The 22,251-nt window shown below is 36.8% G+C and overlaps 1 protein-coding gene across 5 annotated transcripts in view; it reads right to left on the minus strand.

Annotated features, from left to right (window-relative positions):
• HACE1 (HECT domain and ankyrin repeat containing E3 ubiquitin protein ligase 1) overlaps positions 1–22,251 on the minus strand; it is a 56,357-nt gene that overhangs the window by 8,165 nt on the left and 25,941 nt on the right. For all 5 annotated transcript variants that reach the window (XM_075145576.1, XM_075145574.1, XM_075145575.1 and 2 more), the window contains 11 exons: positions 19,849–20,186; positions 16,814–16,882; positions 16,086–16,173; positions 14,210–14,321; positions 14,021–14,118; positions 13,742–13,829; positions 12,504–12,653; positions 7,496–7,692; positions 2,624–2,755; positions 1,801–1,899; positions 1,442–1,512 (listed from right to left, as the gene is read on the minus strand). In XM_075145576.1, the coding sequence (XP_075001677.1) occupies positions 1,442–1,512; positions 1,801–1,899; positions 2,624–2,755; positions 7,496–7,692; positions 12,504–12,653; positions 13,742–13,829; positions 14,021–14,118; positions 14,210–14,321; positions 16,086–16,173; positions 16,814–16,882; positions 19,849–20,186 (1,442 nt within the window). The remainder of the gene's footprint in view (positions 1–1,441; positions 1,513–1,800; positions 1,900–2,623; positions 2,756–7,495; positions 7,693–12,503; positions 12,654–13,741; positions 13,830–14,020; positions 14,119–14,209; positions 14,322–16,085; positions 16,174–16,813; positions 16,883–19,848; positions 20,187–22,251) is intronic.

A 22,251-nucleotide genomic window follows, 5' to 3' on the forward strand; every position in this document is an offset into this window, starting at 1 on the left:
CAACGGGTTCCTACTAGCTGATACAGAAAAAACCTAAGCAATTTGTTTTTAAACTCCAGCCCAGAGTTCTTAAAATACCAAAAATTTCTGTCCTACTAACAAGAAATGGGTAAGAACAAGTCAGTATGTGATTTGTGACCAAAATGAATGGTGCTCAGGCACATATTAATCAGACAACATAATTGTTTACTTGATAGAAAGCATCCCTTAGAAACCAGCAGATTATCCCAAATGCCATGAAAATAGTGAATGCCACTTCAGTATCATTTGGAATGTTTTAAGAAGCATCTGAAACATGACCTTACATCCAAAAGATCCTTATTTGCCATCTAGATTTAGAAATGGACTAGTCCACTAAAAATGAAAGACCAGCAGCTGGCGTGCAACAGATGTGCAGTTAGAACTGCAGGAATCATTTCTGCAGAGGACAAAAAGAAAAGATTGATGTGCACAGAACTAGTTTCTTAAATTAGTTTCTTAAATTACCTGTGATCCCTAAAACCAATGAAATTCATGATATATCGAGTGAAACTAACAGAATTTGAAGACTGTGCCATTTGACGATACATCCGTGACTGAAATTCCTTGGTATAAAACACAAGGTTTGATGATCTTAATTTGTATTTTACCATTGCTTAACCACAAAACTTATAAACAAAAGGTCAACTACTCTACTAATCCTAGAATATGAAGGAAACATCAAATTAAGAAGATGGTGCGATCTCTACCTGCCACCAGAAAAAGACACGGATTACGCAGCCCAGCTGCCACATGTATGTCTGTGGATCCACTTTGCAAAATGCCTATATACACAAACTCAGCAAGTCACCCAGCTCACAGTGGCATTTATTGCTCAAAACCTTCCCCCACTGCCCCCAAACCATAGAGGAAATAGACGTGGCTTTCCCTGAAAAGCAACTAGAATTTAGGACAGAAATCCTATATAAAGCAAACAGAGTCTTGCATAAGGTTACATCTTCACTTGATCTTGACACGCTGCACTGATGTTAAATTCAACTCAGCTTTAGGAGAAGGATGTTCTGTTTACACTGACTGAAGTGATACTTAGTTCTCTCATATATTAAAGCCTATATTGATTACTGGAGAAGCCAAGAGCCACATAAATATGCAACAGGAAGAAGAACATAAAGCACAGTTAAATTCACTACTGCCTTGTTAAAAACTGCCTGGGACAGCAACTTAACTATACAAAGGCCTCCTGCAAAGTAGTTAAGTATAATAAATACGCAATCAATAATTTTGCTGGCAATACAGGCAGCAAAAATATTAACACACATTTTGTCTACTTTGATTAACATATGGAATACCAAAGTATGCAAAACAGTTTCTAGTTAGATGATCATGTATGGTAATCTGAAGTCTCTTGACTCATTTCAGAGTTTCCAGACAATATATTCGTTATTACAGAAGAGTTTCTCACCTGCCTGTAACAAACTGTAACAGCAATACTCTCTCTTCCTGAGTTAGTTCTTCCACAACGTCCCAAAACCACTAAATGAAAAATAAGTTAGTTTGTATTTTCCATTAAATACTTGCAGTACTTGAAAAGACAATGGTAAAACAATAAATGGAATATTTGTGTGTTAAATGATGGTAATTTTCATATGAAATTCATACAGAACTAAGTCACTTAATATAGCAACATAGTATAAAAAACCTCCACAAATTTCAGCCAAAATAAGCTTCCATAAACACACACAGAAAATTACAACAACAAGGGCAGCACCTTTTTTTGGATTAAAATGCAACAGTCTACATTATTAAAAAAAATAATTTTACCTGTATAACTTGGTCTCCTCTCTCATAGCCACTGGTGTATTCTGTATTTTTTAACCAATCATTCACATCAATTTCTGGCATACCAGACAACAAAAGCTCCTTCAGAAGAAGCACACAGATTGTGATTAGTCCTCCTGACTAGCCATTCATTTCAAGTGTTTATGCTAATTTAAAAAGTAATGCTTTAAGAAGTAGTAAAATTACAATGCTTTTTCTGTTTAGTTGCAACCTTATGGAACCTACAACTAAATTTTAATGTAAGAAGGTTCTTGAATTCAGGTAACTTCGCATGGTCTGTTTAAATTTAAGCACACAGTATCAAGAGGTAGAAATTATTGCCAAAGAACCTAAAAGAAAAAAGCTCTGAGTTTTGGCATGACTCGAGACAAAACTTGAGATGTCTTGGTTACAGAAGATCAAACCACCACACAAACTTACTGGAATTTGATTCTGTGACTCAGAAAAGATAAAGACAATAGACAGCAAGTCCTTACTTTTAAAGAACTTCTGTACTCCCAAATAAAATATGAAAAGGTTTAAGGGCCACAACATACTGATCCCATTTTGAAACTACAATTTAAGGTATTTATCACTGGCACATGAAGTTATCACATTCCAGGAAGATGGTCATTGTAAGTAATTAGGATAAGCAGGAATACACATATTAAGATCCTCACTGATAGATGCCCAGGAAGCAAAACCAAAGTGAAAGATACAAAATGTTTATTTTGTGGGTACTGAGCTTTACTTCCACATCATTACACTAGTGATGAAGTATGCTGAACAAAGTATTACAAAAAAAAGTATAGGCATTTCTGCTTACCAGTTCATATTCATCAAAAAGCTGGATCAAAGATGGTGGAATGAACATATGGAAGCCTTGTAAAAAGGCATTTATCTGAGGCTGAATGGCTCTTGTCATTCTAAGCTCTGTGACAAGCTGGACATACTCAGCCTGCAATGTAGAAAACAACATTAAGATATACCATAGCAAAAATACATAGTGCTCATGCAAACTCACACACACAAAAACGCAGTCCTTAATACATTACAAATCTCATCTACTGTAAGATGTTAAGAGTCCCTATGCTTTTCACACATGGAAGCAACCCAAAAGAATTCAGAAGGCCCCTCAGAGGTCAGAGCCCCGTCTGCTCTTCCCCTTTCTTTCCATCCAAAAACAATTCCCAAACAGAAGTGTTTAAATTGTAATACAAACGAATCAAAAAACAGGGACTTGGACTAAGATAAAGGAAGTGAATAAAATTTAGTTTGTCATGCTTCATCTTATACAACCACTGTTGTGATTATCTAAGGACATAAACAAGGGAATGTTTGTAAAGAAAAATATTCTATTAAGCAAACTAACATAACTCAGGAAAAAGGGTAAACTTCTGAAGGAATATTTGTGAGCCAAAAAGCTTTCTTGCTTCCCCCCTCTCTCTGGAAGTCTAACAGAATATGTTACTTACAATACTTGCAAGCTTTGTTGTCTTAATAACAATTTCAATTTTTTTAAGAAGAAAGTCTTGAAAATCTCCTCGGTTTTTAAAAAGGAAAAAAAACCCACAGAAAAGCATTTATACCATAACCATGTGAATAGACAATATCATAGTTTACATGCTTTAGAAATCTGGGGGCTCCGTCCCCTTTAAAAGATGGCAGTTAGAAAAGGAATCCACCAGAACTTTGCTTTTGTTCAAAACACAAAAGCCTAGGAGGCGGTTAATGGAGGAAGGTTTTTAGAATGAGACAGACAAAAGTGCCTACATTACAGCTGTATAAGCATGTCTCATCTACCCTGACAGAACTATGCAAGTCTAATAAAGTTTCTTTACTCAAGAAAAGAGATTTCTGCTTGAGAACAAAATTTATTCCTAGATTATTTAGGGTACTCAGTTTCAAAGCAATGCTTTGACTTCCTAATCATGATTTTTAATAATGAAATCATGAAACATATCTCCCAATTAAACCATCTCAGTTATCACCTGCGTTCAAGACAATCTTACAAAAACACTACCTTGATTTTTATTTTTAAAAACATTAACCTAAACTTTTAGGTTCTGAACCTGCACAAAAGCAACCAAGCATTCTTTCCTTCCCTTTCAGAAAAACAGAATGAAGTATCAAACATTTCAAAACAGAGTAATATTTTTCAAAGGCAGTTCCTTACATTCATGGAAGTATAGAGGGGTTGTCATTTGCTTTGCAGCTGGAAGATACTTTTAAATTACCACCATTTTATTGGAGTGAGAAGACCATTACTTTGTGAAGTGCTCAGAAGAGGAACATTACCTAATCATATCTTCCACTGCAGAGCTATTCCTGAAATTCTCGTTTCAATCTAGTAATCTCCCTAGGTTGTTTCTACTGTCAGTGGAACTGAAGATACCTCCCTTCTCTCTAAAGAATTAGAGGGGAAGCCAAAGGAGATTAACTGCACTAGACAAAAGTCAGCCCCTGTGAATACATCTTACCAGCTCTAGGAAGAAATCAGAAACTTTAGCAATACCAGGATTAGAAGTAGTGTTAACACTGGTCTTCAATGATCAGAAATACTTGGTTTACATCTCTTAAGTTGCTGTTACATAAATTAGGCTATTCAGAAAACAGGGTTGTAGAAAGAAAAATTCACAATCTTATTTTAAAAAAATCCATTAGAAAAAATATGACAAACACTTATTTTCTGCATTACAAAAATATTTACATTGAACACTTTCATTATGAGAGAAAACAGTTGCTGTGCTTTAAGTGTAACAAAAAATGTTTTAAATAGCTTGGAACAGCCAAGCGTTCTGACTATCAGCACTGGTGCATGCTGAAAGACCTGTACCACAGAATTTACATAATATATGCCTGTAAAAAAACTCGTCAATTTGTTTTTCCCTCTGTTCACTTCATTTACATTTTATTCCTTCTCAGAAGCCTTAGGAGCACATTACAAAACAGAAATATCTATATAATTTCAGATCTACATATGCATCCCTACATAGTGCATAAAAGGTACAATCCAGCCTTCTTTTAAGAGGGGAGATTTGATTGAATATCAATATGCTCTCAGAGGGACATCACAAATATGATGACAAAGTCTAGTTTGGGTGAGGGGTTATTTTGTATTTTCCTTTGAGGTAACTCAAGCACAGATCATGCTTCCCTGATTTCACAGCCCCATATACTGTGAGACAAGAATCAATGTTCATTATGCTGTTCAGATTCAGAGAGCAGCTCCATTCCAAAGCTGTTTGAAACAAACACGTAATTTTTTACTGCCAAACAGCACGGCCAGCTCACAGACAGACAAGTCCTGGAAAGACAGAGAAAGCCGTAGGATTGTGGAGATTTGCACCATTTTTTCAAATAGCATATGGTCAAACTTTGCCTAGCTCTCATTTTATTTTTTTCCTAAAAACTAAGTAGAAAGCTGCAAAAATATACACAGCAAAGAACAAAGAGAAATGCATAGCGTGGACACTGGACAAAGCCAGACTTTTCCCTTTGAAGTCTCTCCATTACCATGACAAAAGGCAGTTGAACCACTACTATAACCCGTACTTCAGTTGGAGCTACATGTTCCTCCAATTGCAAGACTGGAATGTTTACATCGTATGGTCCCAAAACCATTCACCTATTGTGCAGTTGATGTAAAAAAAAGAAAATTCCCTCATTCAAAGAAAACAACTTTTTACAAACAGCGGGGGGAGGTGTTTTTTGCAGGTTTGTTGGTTTGGTTTTTTGCGGGGGAGGGTAGAGGGGGTGTTTGTTTGGTTTTGGTTGTGTTTTTTATTAAGGAATAAAGATTCACTCAATTTCATTTTTTAAAAAAATGCTATCCTTTAAACAGGTAATCTGCTAGTGTGCATACACAGCGAATTCCTTTAGAAGCTGAATTTTCTTCTCCAGAGGTATAGCAAATACGAGTTTTAAACAATGATCTTTTATTCCTCAGCTAAAGGCAGGAAAAAAAAAAAAAGATCTCTCTTGCAGGAAAAAAAGATGTTTTATAAAGTAAAGAAGACACTTTCCTATTTAACCTGTTACAACTGCTAAGCTAAAACATACTGCAAAACCACGTCACATTAAAGAAATTGGGAAAAATCCCCAAATGCCGCTAAAACACAGATCTACAATTTTCAACGACTTGGTTCGCCATTGTCAAAATCAGTGAACAAGAGACAGTGCCATCTTTCAAATGTTTGTTGACTTCACGTTTTGCAAGTTCAAATTCAAAAATCAATTAATATTAACAGTTTCAAAGCTACCACAACATTCATGTGTTCCTTACCACCTTTCAAATAACAGCTACACAAGCTCCTGTCCCCTCCTGCCACAGCTGAGGAAGGCTGATGAGCTAAAATGGATGCATCTGTTCTACACATGTTCAACCACCCGTTTTAGTCAGTGCCCCAAGTCACAAGTTAACAGAGCAATGTAAGCTACTAATGACTGAGGGTATCCTCCTGTTGGCAAGCTTCTAATTTCATGCTAACTGATAACAGTTTTTAAACAGTTATGAAACCACAATTTATGCCAAGTACATCTATTTTATAGACTGAGAAGCTAAAACTGCCCAGAAACAAGAATCAACATCCTTGCTTTCTCTGATAGGTAATAAAGAAATTAATCATCCACTGCCTTCACAATTAGACTTATTTTGCCATGTGTATTCTTTCATGAATGACTATATTGCAGGAAACAGTGCAGAATCAGGCTAATAATATGTATTTCTGTTATTGGAATGACAGTCTGCCTTAATGAAAATGAGGATTAAGCATACAAGAATCCAGTGCCAATTGCTCCAACAAAAACTAAAATTTTGTTAGAACAAACGCTGACACCAAGTGGCCATTTACCAATACAGCAGCTGTCTACGCGACTGGTAGCACTGAATGAATACTGTGTACACAAAGCAAGTTAGGCTAGCTCAACACAAATGAAAAATCAAAACACAAAGCAGACATAAGGTTTAAAAGAGGCAATCATACAAAAAATTGCAGGTCTACCCCTGACACTCCTGCAGTTACTCAAAACTACATAGTGGGTAACTGCAGAATTCAATTCGACAGATGTCTATCTTAATTTCTAGCTGATTTTCAAAATCTGGCTGTGTTTTTCCATATTCGTTTTTGAACTAATGCTGCAGAGAACTCAGGGACTTTCCAAGCTGTTACTATTAAAGTAAATTTAAAAGGTAGATTATTTCCATATACACAGCAAGTGACTTGCAAATGGCTGAAAAAGCTTCCTGTAGCCTTTTACTCTGTCAATTATCCATATGTTACTATAGAGCAATCCAGTGCCATAGACTGCCCTAGCAGGAAGCACACTTTGCAACATTACCTACAATTTTACTTTTAGCAATTACTACTGTTTTACCTTCCCGGTATATATACTCATGACTTAACTTTAGGAATATTTGTAACTTTTAAAATAAACCCGTCATTTAAAGTTGATCCTATTTTCCTTTCAAAAGTTCTTTCAGAAAGAACCACCTCAAACCTGAATACTTATAGAGATTTTAAATAGTACTATTTCTATAACATGCTAAGCTAGAAAAAGAGGGAAGAGTGTCAGCAACTTTTTTGTGTATGTGTATTTCCTTCAAAACGAGTATACCATTTATGCTTCCAGTGATTCAGAAAGTCAGTCCAATCGCTTTTCTTATACTACCAACTTCTAAATAAACCTGAATACTCACCTTGTTTTCCTGTGTAACAAGTATACTTGCCCCCCCGGGCTTCAATGGCACTTCTTCCATTGCTCCAAACACATCAGTCTCAACAGAGAAGGTCAGCTCTAAACCCAGATCACTGATATCATTATCTAAAATCCACTGCAAGTTCTTTGCATACTCTGGATCAATAGATGCTACATCCTGATAATTTACAGGTATACCTGGAAAAAACAAAGAGACAAAACCCCTCAAATAAATAGGATAAACAAAGAGGGTTCTAAGTTAATATATGGTAGAAGATTGCCCTCTAGAGAGAAACCAGAATAATGCAGTAATAGGAAAAGGGAAAAAGGGATTCGCCATTACTAACTACAGCAGAACTGTACTTACCACATTTTAAAAGTATTAAAGAATCAAGTTTGCTCTGTATGTTTTTCTTCCCAATGAAGCAAATGGCACACCACTTGAGCAACAATTTGCACAATTTTAGCTCAATAACAGATTTCAGTAAAAGCATCTAACCATACAGAATGCACAATGTTAAATGTGTTTCCTAAAAAATCTTAACATCTTCTACATAACTTTTAGAAACCCAGATATCATATTTCTCTATATAATAATATCTTTTCCCTCAGAAAATTATTTAGAACTGGGGAGAAAAAAAGACAACCTTTCTGTACTTAGAAACCTCTTTTGCTCTTCAGTTTCCTTCTTTTTAATCATTTTTGCTATGAGACCTACTATACAGTTGAAGAAAACGTAAAGGAATTTTACATTTCAAATTGAACTTGCAAGTCATTTAGAAGCATTAAGAGGAGACTTGCTAGAAGTTTGACTTTTATCCAAGTATAGAAACTCCCTATTTACAGCCCCTCAGCAAACATGGCACTCAAACAAATTTTAGCAAAGTTGCCCAGAACAAGGTGACCCTGAGTTTGTGCAAGAGAACTACCCTCTTCACTACACGAGAAAGCAAACCCCAACTACTTTAACTCTGTCATGATAGATATTTAACTCTACCAAGACAGATTAATAGCTGGGAAACGGGGCAGGGGCTGAGGATGGTAGTAGAAAAGCAAGTTATCGGGAAGTACTCTCTGTGCTTCACCATCTTCTGTGCATTGTGAAGTGTCACAAGGGTGCCCATTAGTAGAAGTCTTAGCACACTATGGACTGCAGAAGCATTACCCCAGAGGGTAACACAAAATTCAAAGGTTAGCAGCCAGTGCAAATATGTAAGTGCAAAAACTGTTACAGTATTTCCCTGGAAGAGCTGACTAGTGCTGAAATGGTGCATACACAAGCTGTAAGGCATTGTTTTTCTAACAAAAATCAAGCAACACTCCAGCTTTAGAGAGGGATAGATAATTTACTAATGACTTTTCACTGTCATCTCTCTCAAAAAAAAAAATTTAACACCTGTCTAGTAGTTTCTAGAGGACTTTCACTTTTGCCAACTTGTAAGCATATGTGCATTTCACATATGAAATGTGGAAGTAATGATGTCTGAGGGATATAAGCAAAACGTGGGAAAAGAAGCACACTGAAAAGTAGGAATCAGACTCCTTTAGAGAAGAAACTGAACTAGAGCACTATGATGAGACTACACTCATAGTCAGGATGTTGTGAGACCAAAGCACTAGGCTCACTCGTTTGCTGGACAGGTATTTTACCAATCAATAGACTCAAGCCAGGCAGTTACAAAGAAACTCCGTCAGATTTATCAGGACAAAATTTGAATCCCATGAAATATTATGTATCTTTCTCTTGCTATACCCTTAAGGCACCTGTAGCTTGAAAAGGAAGAGAAATCTATCTTTGCATAATTGTGATAAACAGGTATTTCTGTGCAACACAGAACTTCAAAGAGATACTACAGGTAAGCTCCGAGACAAGTTCAGTAACTACTCAAGGATTTAAGGCCTCCAGCTCAATACACACTGACCCAGAAATTAATTTTCGCTTTTGTTTATGCCATTTTAAGGAGTATTTTCTATTATACCGTGAAAGAGGGGACTTAAGTCTAACAGCAGATAGCACAGTTAGGAATTTATCTGCTATGTGTCTTTGTGGGTTGGAGGAGGAAGTTTCCTTTTCCAAACAGAAAAGTAACCGGCCCTTATAAAAAATACACAGTAACTGGACAACAGCACTAGTGAAACTATCTTCTCTTCCCCTGTTTAAGCAGAAGGCGGACAGATAGGCAGTTTGAGAAAAAAAAAAACTAAGAGGCCTTATTAATTTCTGACTATATTTCTGCCTCAGTTCTACATCTGTAATAGAGTGCAGCCTAATAAACATGAAGACCTATACAACAATGTTTGATTTCATGGCACACAAAAAAAATCATGCAAGCTACATATCTAGCATCTTATAAAGCACATTGCTTGTGTGTTAGCTGCGTCATCACTTAAGTTGGTGATCTTTCCTTGCCCACCAGATATTGTTGCAGAAAGATCTCAATTCATCAGTGAAAAAAGGTGATGCACCCACCTGAGTCTCAAAAAAGTAGCCACATTTGTTCATACCGGTTTCGGCTTCTAATTAAGGCACTTCCACGTCATGTCTGTTGACTAAAGAGAAGAGTTCCTTTGAAAGGGGTTCACACTGTTCCTCAGATACAGGAGATCTTACCACACAACTGGTGGATTCAGTGCCATCAATAGGAAAGGCTACAGAAAACAAGGATCTCGGTGCAAGGTGATAAACTAAAGGAATGGAAACGGTCTCAGGCTTCGAAAGATTTCCTACTCCATTACTTAAGGCCTGACAAGTAGCTGAAGGGAATCTCTATGTCTGTAACCTGGTAATTTGTATTTGGCATGAACAACAGTTAGCATAACCCGTAGCTGAACCTGAAACAAAAATAAAACAAAAACCCTTCGGAGCATCTGCTGCTGTGCAACTCAGGTTCCTTAAGCAAGAAGAGAGGAGATGCACAAAGCTGAGGGAAAAGGCCTTGGAAAGGTTGAAATAAACCACTGTGATTGAGGCAGAAAAATCAACTGCTTTGGGAAGTGGAGGTGTAATTTTTCCAGTTCTCTGTGTCTGATAAGAAGTGATAAAAGCCTGTGAACCTTTTGAACTTAAAGAAGTTGAATGTGCACAAACCTCTAGAGTGCCAGGATGCCTGTGAAACAGAATGACAAGACCTTACTAAGAGGGACTGGCGATATCTTATTAACAGACTACTCACCGCTGTTTGGTTTGCAACAGTTATTCTAGCAAAATGAAAAAAAGAAAAAAGAGTAAACAATAGGTCATCTCGTCAATTCAGAAACCAACAAATCCAGTATATAACCACGATTCAAACTAGAAAAGAACCCAAATTAATTAGTAGTCATTTCCAAAAGAGGTGACAAGAGCAACACTTGACTATTCTCAGAGTGTCACTGAATAGCAGAAAAATACGTTTTTCTCATTTGTGAATACATCACATAGAGATTAGCCCGTGAGCATCATTATTCTGCTCACACAGAGGAATCTCTTGATGTTAGAGGCCAACCCTTAAGTCAGTGCCAAATTGTGCCACACAAAGATATGTCTACTTTGAAACCACTTTCCTATGTGAAGATCAATGACTAGGGAGGCCTGATGAGGCATTGCCAACATGGTGCTGCTTCAGATTGGCTGTCCTCCATTGCCTCTTGCCCAGTACACAGTCAGTCTCCTGCAGCAGAAAGCAGTACTGCGGGAGAGAAGAAAAATGCATCCCTTTGTCAAGAAGATGACTGAGCCTGCACCATCGACAAAGTGGAACAGTGTTCCCTTAACACTTTCAGGGAAGAGAAACAGTAAATCTGAAGTTGATCTGTTCTGGGCTCAGCAAACATCACAGGAAGACAGTAGGTAGAGAGAATGATTACAAAAAAACAGGATGAGATGCAAACAAACCCTTGAAAACCTTGCTAGTCTTAAAGTAAGGAGTGGTTCTTGAGGAAAAGTAAAGCTTCCGACGTCAAGCTATCTGATAAAGAAGATTAAATAGCGCTTAAACACAAAGGAAATTCTGCATGCAGTGGAAAAGAATTTATGTACTTGGAGGAGTAACAGGAATGCAAAAAGAATTTACCCTTCCATCACATCTTCATGCAAGAAGCAAAGTTTTTCATGACAATGCCGAACAGGGGCATCGTATTTGACAACCAAGAGGTACAAAGGTTCTCAAAGAAGAGCAGAGAAGAGCCCTAGACCACAGATACCACCAGCTAACAGCTGTCCTTCTCTATTAAAAAGAAAAGTTATATTTTTATAAAGACTTCAGACCAAGCCTCTTGAATGCTACGGTAAGCATATAAGTTCACTTTCCTGAGGAAAGAGACAGGATGAACCTGCATTAGTTCTGAAACACTATTTCAGGAAATAAGCAGTATTTGTTGGAGGGAGTAGACACGGAGGTTCGCAACAGTATTGATTCACTTTGTTTTACACAACTGAAGAATTGCAGGCATAATAAAAAATGGCTGATAGATTTTTGCCAGAGTTCATAAACATTATCAACTTTGTAAGTTTGTCCTAAGTTAACTAGGGAACGATTATTTTCATTGACAGAATGACATTACATGACAAGACAGATGAATTTCACAACTGTGATGCAAAGAATTACATACACCACAAAAACAATTGTCTGCCTTTCAGGCACTCCTAGTCAGCAACCTTAAAGACAAATAAATTATATGATTATGCTTTAGACAGATTAATGATGCCTTCCTTGTTTTTAATTTAAGATTCATATTCAAATATAAATTGAAAGATTGGCTATTTTATTAAAAGTTGCTAACTGTATAAAATTTCCACATAGTTTTGCTAATGTATTTCTGTATTTTGCAACTATAACAGTTCCTAAGAGAGGCTCAGACTGGAATAGCAATTACTCCCACATTATGTTGTGAGTCTGATGTACGTAAAAGATTAGCAAGACATTCATTTCCAAGACTTTTTCACTTTTAACACACACAAAAGTAAAAAAGGGAAAGGTTTACCGCTCAGACAACTGTTATGACTAATGAACAGGATTTTAATAAAACCATACCAAGAATATGTTTGTAGAATGACCTTGTGAAGTAAATGTTCACCAACTGCCTGTGATTCAGAGCTAGCCCCAGGATCTGGCCCGCGAAACGGAAGTAGTTCAAATGATCTGGATTTACAGAAGAGTTGCTGTTGGGCTGGAAAGTTGTTCCTATAAAATAAAAAGATTACTGTGTTTCATGATTTTTTTTTTAAGCGAAGTTCATATTTATCAAATACAGTAAGCATCTGAAACCACTGAGAGAGTTTTATTTTGGCATTCTGGAAGATTGTTTGGGGTTTTTTGTTTACATCAAAAAGACATCAGAAAGAAATGTATTAGAATGTAATGACAACTTATTATTACAATGATACTGCTTAGCCACTCTCCAAGGCACCACTCTGAAATAATTATCATCAACATAAGGGTAATCATGATCTGCTAAATTTGGTCCTCCATCTTACTGTATTGCCATGTGCATTTTTTGCTCACTCTAATGGGCCACGCTTCTATCAACTTGTGAACATGCTCAAAAGGAAGGATCAGAATGCATCCGCTTCCTTTCATCTGGCTTCAGCCAGATAGAGACAGGAGACATTCCAGTCCTAGTCTCCTTGGAAAAGATCACCTCAAACAGACATCCCTGAACTTTTCCTTTTAACTTCCAGGAACCAATCTATACCTCTACTGTTGACTGAATCCCTTGCCACTTCCCAAGACTTTGTAAGGTAGAAAGCAAAACATTTATCACTGATGATGATGTGAAATCTTTTATTGATAAAGATTTGCTTTATATGAAGCACCCAAAAGACAGAAAGTCAAATACAAGGTAGACCAGTGGAGATCACCATCTGGTTTTACCACAAAAATGAACTGATTGAATTTGTGGATTTCTAAAAGGAAAAAGTAATACCTCCACTGTTCCCTTGCAGATGCAGAAGAAAGGAAAACACTTTCTACGCTGCTCTCAAAGTCCTACTAGTTATGTCCTACTACTACCAGGCAGAAATAGCATGGACTCAAAACCAACAACTTGCTCTCCTCTTACAAAAAAGGAGAACAAAATCAAGGAAACTTCAAATTAAAACAAATATTTCATCTGTAGTTATAAAAACGTACAGTTAATAGATCACTTCTCTCCATATACGAGATCAATTCTGTCAGTGATCCAATTAAGTGACTTTTTTCTTGGATTATAAAAATGATTTTATAAAAGAAGACACCCTAAAATTAGGAAAAAAAAAAAGGCAGAGACATACCATCAGCTGACTGGGTAAATAAAGCGTAATCTGGGTTAACTATTTCACTGGATAAGATATCAAACCACTCACGCACCACACCCTGTCCCTGCACGTCAAAAGAATAAAACATATTAGTACATAGAACTTTCACTGCACAAACAGTTACAATGGGTAACCACATATTTCTTACTAAAGTATAAAAGTTATTTTAAATTAGGATTTAAACAATACTTGTGAAAGAGAATTAGTATTTCCATATATAAATACCATAAAAGAAAACCATGCAATTTTACCCACCATGCCTTCTTCTCCATGAAATCTCACAGCAATCCCCTGCTTTAGTTTTGCACAATTTGCTTTAGACACAACTTCACAGCTACTCCTAAAAATAGAATCTAAGTACAAAGCACCAATTAATTTTTTATCTTAATTCATTATATTTCAATGTATTTCAAGGATATACTAATTCTGTTTACAATACAATACCTCTGTGAACCAAAAGGATGTCATTTTCATTGACAGGCCTGTGCACCATGTCCGAATCCGGCTGCCCAGCATGCAGATGTTCATAGAACCATTCACAGCGATCTTTAAATGGCTACAAAACAAGGGGTAAACCATATCATATAGATGCATTCAACTGAATAATTCCTCTCTCATAAGCATGACTGGAAAATGGTTATGCATACTTCTCAATTCATTTTTGAGATGTGTGGAGAGTTACTCAGTGCTTCCTCAATACGCTACACAGTATTTTGGGAAGAGGAAAGGACTAGACATGCCCTTGAGTGCTTGCTGAAGTCTGGTATGCGGAAAGACTGGACCACCAGTTACCTAGAAATAGCTATCGGAGTTCACTATACAGGAGAAAAATAGCAGGTGGGGAGGGGGGTATGAATCTAGATAGGAAGTAAGTCACTGGCCTCTGTTACACTACTGATTATCAAACACAGCTGAGCACAGAAGCACAAGTGATATAAACAAGTCTATTTGTAGCACAGTTCATTGACAACAAGCAACAGCCCAAAGGAACCAGAAACCTTCCAAAGCAATTCCTAGGTGAGAAGGTCCTAGCTTGTTTGACTCAGTATTTAAATAAACATTTTGCAGTTCTTCTGAGACAGAGATGACACAAGTACGGCTTCTCTCATCTATCATGATTCACAGCACGTACTTTTAGTTGATCTAACAAACAGGGTATCAGTTCTCAGGGTCTCTTCATTATTCATAGGTAATGAATTTCAAAAACACACATTTCAACCAAAGAATGAGTAAACAACACACCTACACCATGTCCTAAAAATGAAACCGGATCACCAAAAACAATGTACATCTAAAAATAAAGGCACAGTACTGTTCACAACTAAAGAAATAAAGCTTTTGGAACAGATTCTCAATAATTATTGGGGGGGGGGGGGGGCGGTATCTGGTTAGTTAAAGGAACTTTACCTTTGTTTTCAGCAAATTCTGTCTTTGACCAAAATATTTTAATGTAAGGAACCTAGTACAGAACAAAGCAAAAGTACACCAGTGTGCACTACATGAAGGAGTTCCAAATAGCTCATTATCGCCCAAAGACCATCTTCATTTGTAATAGACCAAATACACAGCTCTTTCTGAGCTACATGTAGACAATCATAATCTTTTAAAGGTAAGTGATGAAAACATGGCAGATGCTTAACGCTACAGTGTTATGTAAAGCAGCAGACTTCCATATGGGTGTTTGCTCACTAATTTTTCCACTTAACTACACTAGTTTTTCCTAGAGTAACTCTTCAGTCTTGAATTCACGTCCCATGTTAAACTGAAAAGTGAGTTTAGGTTATGCAAGACATCAGGATTTTACTGAAAAAAACAAACAAACAAACAGAAATGGTAGGAAATAGCAAAGGGTAACAAGACAACATGATGTTTCACTGAAGGAGCTGCCACTAATCAGCTATGGCCAAACCAACTAATAGTGGTGTATTTATACTCTGGTTTGTCCAAAATATAAGTCAATTAAGGAAAAAGCACAGCATTTTAAAGCTCAATCTATTATATGTGCACAAATAGATTTAATAATAGAACGTTAACTCTGTTTAACTGGAAGTTGGACTTGCAAGACATATTTAACATGGGTCATCTTAAATAGACTTACACATGAATTTTAAACACTTCAAAGTACAGAAATCCAGCTGCCATCTGATCTTTCATCATCCATCAGAATCTGAACTTTCAACATCCCAGATGGGATGTAGCACTGGAGGCCACACTTAGTTCTTCCATCCTCCCCAAATGGATTTTTTAAAAATATTATTTTTAAACAAAACACTCTCTTTATATTCATAGAAGCTGTAACCAAGCATCTTCTGACATTTACCTGAGCTTTTATGATGTGCATAAATCTGGACATTAGTTCAGGACACTCAAGAAGAAAATGAAAGTGATCAAAAATTATTTTGGGATTTCTGAAAGAAAAATAGGTTAGAAACCTGTTAGTGATCTAATAATAATGCTTCATGACACACGAAGTCTATGTAAAGGGACAATGCAACTAGTCAGATAGAAAAGTTCCAGACTCCTCTATTTCATAATGTTTTCCTAACTCTTGTTTCCAAATGACTTATACTACCTCATCCTTTGAACATGGAGGATATAAGCAAGGTTATAAACTGGGCAGTCCCAGAGAAACTCTGGAAACAGCCAAGTGTACAAAGATGACTTTAAGGAGTCATTAAGTATAACAAATTTGAGGAAGAATGAAAGTTTTCATCTGCCTCAAAAGGGAAGGCTTTATTTGGACAAAGATGAGGAAAGAATCCATTAAGGAAATTATTCTGTTGCTCTGTGAAAAAGATTTTGTTCACAAAATCTCACAGAATCTTACGAAAGGATCGCTTACACATGTGGAAGAGTTCATTTAAGCCTGAGCTCTGGATCATTAATATACACTCCCTTGAATTTGGCAGGACCATTAAAGTGCATATGATACATATGTCACAACAATAACCTAAAAAGACAACTCAGTAAGAAGAAAAATACAAGTCTGAATTATTGGGGGGGACGGGGGAGGGAGAAATTAGAAATTCCATATTTCTTAAAGCTTACCGATTAACAAAACACTTAAGGACATCATCGTGTTTACAGACAAATTCTATAAAACGAGGCGATGTCATCCTGTTCAAAGAAAATCGTAAGATGCTTTTGGTTAATGAAATTGAAAAGAATTTGAATTACATAAATTGTTGGATTTTTTTAATAAAATACTATGCAAATTGAAACTAATGTTGTTTAACTAGTCAATCATGAAATGCTCAGCAGCATTAAGATTTCATAATAAACTAATAAAAAAGGCAAAAATACCAATGATCGAGAAGATCAAGCAACCTGATCACCAAATGTTATTAACTATATGAACAAAAAAAGCTCAAACTAATGGAGAGACACATTTTTCTGTTGCATCCTTCCAGCTTTCAGTACAACAATGGAAGTACATATATGGAAGGGCTGATATTATATGCACAATATACATGATATGCACATTGTTCTATATTCTTGTTCATTGTATAAAACTCCCACCATTCACCTTGCAAATTGTGGTAAGTGAGGAAGACAGCCAGGAAGAAATAACATTACAAACTTAGCAAGCTTAATAATGGGGGCAAGGTGGTATTTAATGGCTTCATGAAATAACAAAATTACTTGCCAGGCAAGCGTCTCATACACCAGTATGGACTTTTGTTTTTTCTCCTATATATATCTGGAGACCAAGGCAAGGATTAACCTGGGTGCAAATTTTACTCCATTTATTTACATCTATGTTCTGCATTTTTTAAAAAGAGAAATTCTTAACTGGATCCTTTAGCTTCAGCAAAAGCTAATGAATACTTGCAAACAAGAATAAAGCCCTCTCATCAAGTGCCTTGAAAGGCTGTGAAAAATAGTACTTTAAGAAGTCAGGATAACAATCCTAGAACTGTTGCTGTTCCCCACACCAATTTAGACAAGAGCTGCTCATTTTATTTAAAACTGAGCTATTTTCCTCCTCTCCCTTATTCTGCTTTTGAAGAAACAAGTTTCACCATATCCTTCCCCTCATTTACACAAAAAACAAATAAGCAAATAAAATCTTCCAGAGACCAAATATGAACATTTTAAACACACTTCTTGTCTGAGAGATGATCTGAAAGTTAAACAACTAAACAGTTAAACAACTAAAAGAGTCTTCCCTGAAAGCAAATGAACTCTGTCTACCTGTAAATTGCCATACAAGCTGTAAAATGCAATATACAGAGAAGGGAAAAAAACCTTAGCATACACTTGTCAGTTTTAATGCTGAAAACTTGGAACACTGTATTTCAGTATATTAACAAAGAATGCCCAGATTCAATATCAGCATTTGCAGAAGAACAGCAATTGTGGCAAGTAAAAGAAAATAACCTCAATATTTCAAATGTAAACCAGCTAATTTCCCATTTAAGCATGAAATGCCATCTTTATTGTATGAATATTAGGAACAATGGAAGCTATGAGCTCTGTTTACTCTCCTCCATTAAACATAAAGACACTCAAATCTAAAATTAGAGTAATTTTAAATTATTTTGTCTGAAAATGTCATTTGTTATAATTTCAAATGTTATTTGAAGATGGCAGCAGTACTGAGTTACACCATTGTGCCATTTACTCCTACTAACATGAAAACTTCAGTAAAACAGAGGAAGTCTCAGATCTTTGTGCTTCTCTACACAGTTCTGAAAAGCCCTAAAGCAACACAGAATTCAGGTGTGCTCTGCCTTACTTTCCTGCATCCCAGGGATTTCTCCCAGTTGTCACTGAAACAGTTCTTACTCTCCTGGCTTCTGTGATAACTCTCAATTAAACTGATGTAGTATCCACAGGAGTTCTCCCTAACCTGAAGCATAAATTATGCATAGGGATAGACCCATTGGGCAAGGCCCATCAGCAAGTCACCTGGACACAGGGAGACAAGTCACCTCTCCAATTGAATTTTGGTATAAAGGGATAAATTGGTGGGTGGAAAATGTACTTAATCACTTCTATAAACATTTCTGCTTTTCATCTGGCTACTGTAAATAATACTTTACTGGCATTTTATCTTAGCAAGGTTTGATGGAGATTTTCAAGGGAAATGGCTAACCAGCAGTTCTGTTTTCAAGCTGAAGTAAAATTAAAAGTTGAAGTACTGAGGTGCTTGTGGAACATGCTGTTCCCCAGATCATCTTCCAGAGTGTCCACAGAGGAGTGTGCCCCAGGCAAACAGCACTGGCCGACTTGAAAGCTTTTATTCCACTAGGTTTGGCAGAGAAAGAAAAACCCTTCCAGTGGCTGGGAATAACCAAGCGTTGTCATGTAGTGGGGAACCTTGCTTCCAGATTCCTCAGGGAGCTTGTAATACCATTATACTTGCTTAATCCTCCACTCAAGAGGGTCAAAGGATCCTTTCCTTGCAAGTTCACAAATATAATCCATACCAGCCTTGGACAGACTAAGATCTCAGTTACAGTGGACACACTTTTTTTCTTTTTAAACCAGACACTGATGATATTAAATTTGCCTAAATGGTAGTGCCTGTTCCATACAAAACTGTGTTTGCCAACCCAGACAGGATTCCAAATGAGCATTACTTTGAGATTAAACTCTCCTTGTTATAAACTTCTGCAATATAGCCAAACAGGTTTTGCCCCAGCTGTCATTTCATACACAAAGATAATTCACTTTTTTTTCCGAGCTTATAGTTGTTGTTGGATAATCACATTAAATTTAGGGTAATTTCACATTAAGAATCAATAGCAGAAACAGCTAAGTTTCAAGAGATCAAAATTACATTTCCTGCAAGTATCCCACATGATTAAAAAGAGCCATTAGACATTGAATATGAAATCTGCCCCAACACAGTTACGTTCACACGCAGCACCACTGTGGAAAATTTAAAATTTGATGTGCTGTTTGGTGCCATTAAAGCCGAAAAAAAAGCATTCAAATAATTGAACTAGTGAAAGCATTTAAAAGCATACCCTTGACTGTCACTAATATCACCTGGTCAGCACCAACATTCTTCCAAGAAAGCATATATGCTTTTAAAATGGTAACAGTTTCGGCAACAAACAGGATCCCCTCCTTACCCCTGAGGCATCTGACAGGAGCAGCACATATAAAAGGCTTGAATGACAGCACTTAGCCTGTTCGCTGTCATGGAGATAACATCCTGGCAATCAGCACAAGCTTCCTGCTTCCCGGCAACATCGTATGTTTTTGACTCGCCGGTGTCAGTGGATAACTCTTTTCTACCCTCGGTTCTTGCAGCAGCAAAGGAAGGCGTAGGAGTAGCATCCTGGTGATCTGGTCCTTTTTGCTTCAGTAAAATAGAAGTAATGTTGGCAGAGTCCCTTTTGTTTTTCATCAGCTCCGTGGCTATAAGAACGAGCCATTCATCTAGAGAATGCCAGAGCAGTTCCAGCGGCTGCAATAAACACATGCAAAAACAGACAAAAAAGAAACATGTTGACATTAGATAATATTAATGATGTGATAATCCTCTTCAGGCAAATAAATATCATGCACATTTAAAAGCTTTAAATGATCCTTTAGAAGTCATGTTAGAGATAAGAGTCAAATACTCATAAAAAATTCTGTACTTGCAGCCATAGAGCACAAAGAGAAAATTTCATATAGAAGAAAAATAATCAAGCAGCAGATGGAATAAAGATAAAATAATTTGGAAAGGGTGAAGCCCTGAACTATTTAACAGAGTTTGGCCTCACGGTTGTTACACAGCACACTACTGCCTGACTGCTGCAGTCAAGCAGAGAGACAGTAATTCACATGCTGAGTTTCCAGAATAAGAGCGTATCGGTTCTTTTTTAAGGCCCTGGTCAAAGCAGCTCCCTCTACCAGGTAGATGGAGCAAACCCCAGACAACGCCACTGAGATTCAGACTCATGCACATATCTAGTAAGATGCGCTGTATGCACAGTGTGAGCTCATTTTGTTAGTGTCTCAGATGTCTTAGAGTAAGGGTCACTAATACCTAGCTTTATGAAATAGAAACAAGTATCAGTAGAATCACGTATCAATTTTTAAAGCTATAAAATTTTATTTTATTTTAACAAAGTCACTCTTTATTCACTACCAGCAGCTTAAAACCAACATAATTGAAAGCAGGTGCAATTCCATCATTACACATTTGGTATGAGGTGCAGGCCTACTACAGAGGAGAGAAAGGGCTGAGACCTGTGGCTTTCTCAAGAGCATTCCAAAAAAACATGAGGGCTGACTGTGCTGTCCCTTCATGGTATTTAAGGGGATGTTTCACAAGCATACAGTCTAGTGAGCACAGGGATGTGCATCCTGCAGGGAGGCAATTCTGACTCAAGTCTTTCATTGCATTCCAAAAGTAAGAGTGAGCTTCTAAATGCACTCCTTTTTCCATATATTACTGTTGCATCAACACTTTTCAACAATTAAAGCATTCAAAGACTTAGCAGACACTGCAAATTATGCTCTCATGTTCTAAAGTTGCCTTTAAAGATTAAGAGCTATTCACAGCACACCATATCAGAAGTCTACACTATCTGGAGCACTGCCAGTACACCTAATAGCCACACACTCTCAATACAGAATAAATTACTTCTCATAAAAGTTGTGTATTAAAAAAATTCTCTTGCAATTTACCATTAAAAAATTTACTGTTATGCTTCCATTTTTTCCCCAATAAGAAGTCTGGGGAAAGCCAGCCTGATCTCTAAGACTGGTAGGCTTTGCTCAACATACTGTTTGAGACTCACTTAATCCTTGTACTGCTAGCAACCACACATTTCTCTAGATGGTGTTCTGAATACCTCCAATGTAGGTACCATTTTCTACATAAATGGCTGCATACAGGATCCAGTTAGCTTCTTCCCAAGACCTACCTGGCAGACCACCACAAAACATAATGTAGAGGAACTTTCTAATGGAAAATAGGATTCACTGAATATATGGAAGAATTAAAATGCAGCTGTGTTCTTAACATGTAACTCACAAGAAACTAGGTATTATTTACTAGAATACTAAAATGTAGTTTTTCTTCTCCAAAACTTTTTAATGCTTAGCTTGCCAAACACCATTTTTCCGCTGATATCTTGTGTTTTATCTTTTATTTCCCACAGACTTAGCATGCCTTTCAGAACTCTTGCAACTGATTTGTTTTTCCAAAGCTAGTTTTTCACAGATTCTGATCACAAACTCATTCAAAAGTGTAGTCAAGCATAGCAACTTCAACATTTCACTTTCCTTTTTTCTAGTCTAACTTCAGGATGTAAAGCACTCCTCTAAATATTGCCCACCACCTCCATACCCACGGGTGTCAGCATTTTATGTTATGATCAGACCTTTTCAAGTATAATATGGACACATTCAATCAAACCATTAGCAACATTTTTTCAAAACTACAAGTCAGCATTCTTCAGTCCACTCTTACCATGAACCGCATATTAAACACAAACCTCCGCTCAATCTTCAGTTTTCATATCTCACATTTCAGAAAA

Source organism: Calonectris borealis, chromosome 3 (genome assembly GCF_964195595.1).
Source record: "Calonectris borealis chromosome 3, bCalBor7.hap1.2, whole genome shotgun sequence".
In the NCBI taxonomy this organism is placed as follows: Eukaryota; Metazoa; Chordata; class Aves; order Procellariiformes; family Procellariidae; genus Calonectris; species Calonectris borealis.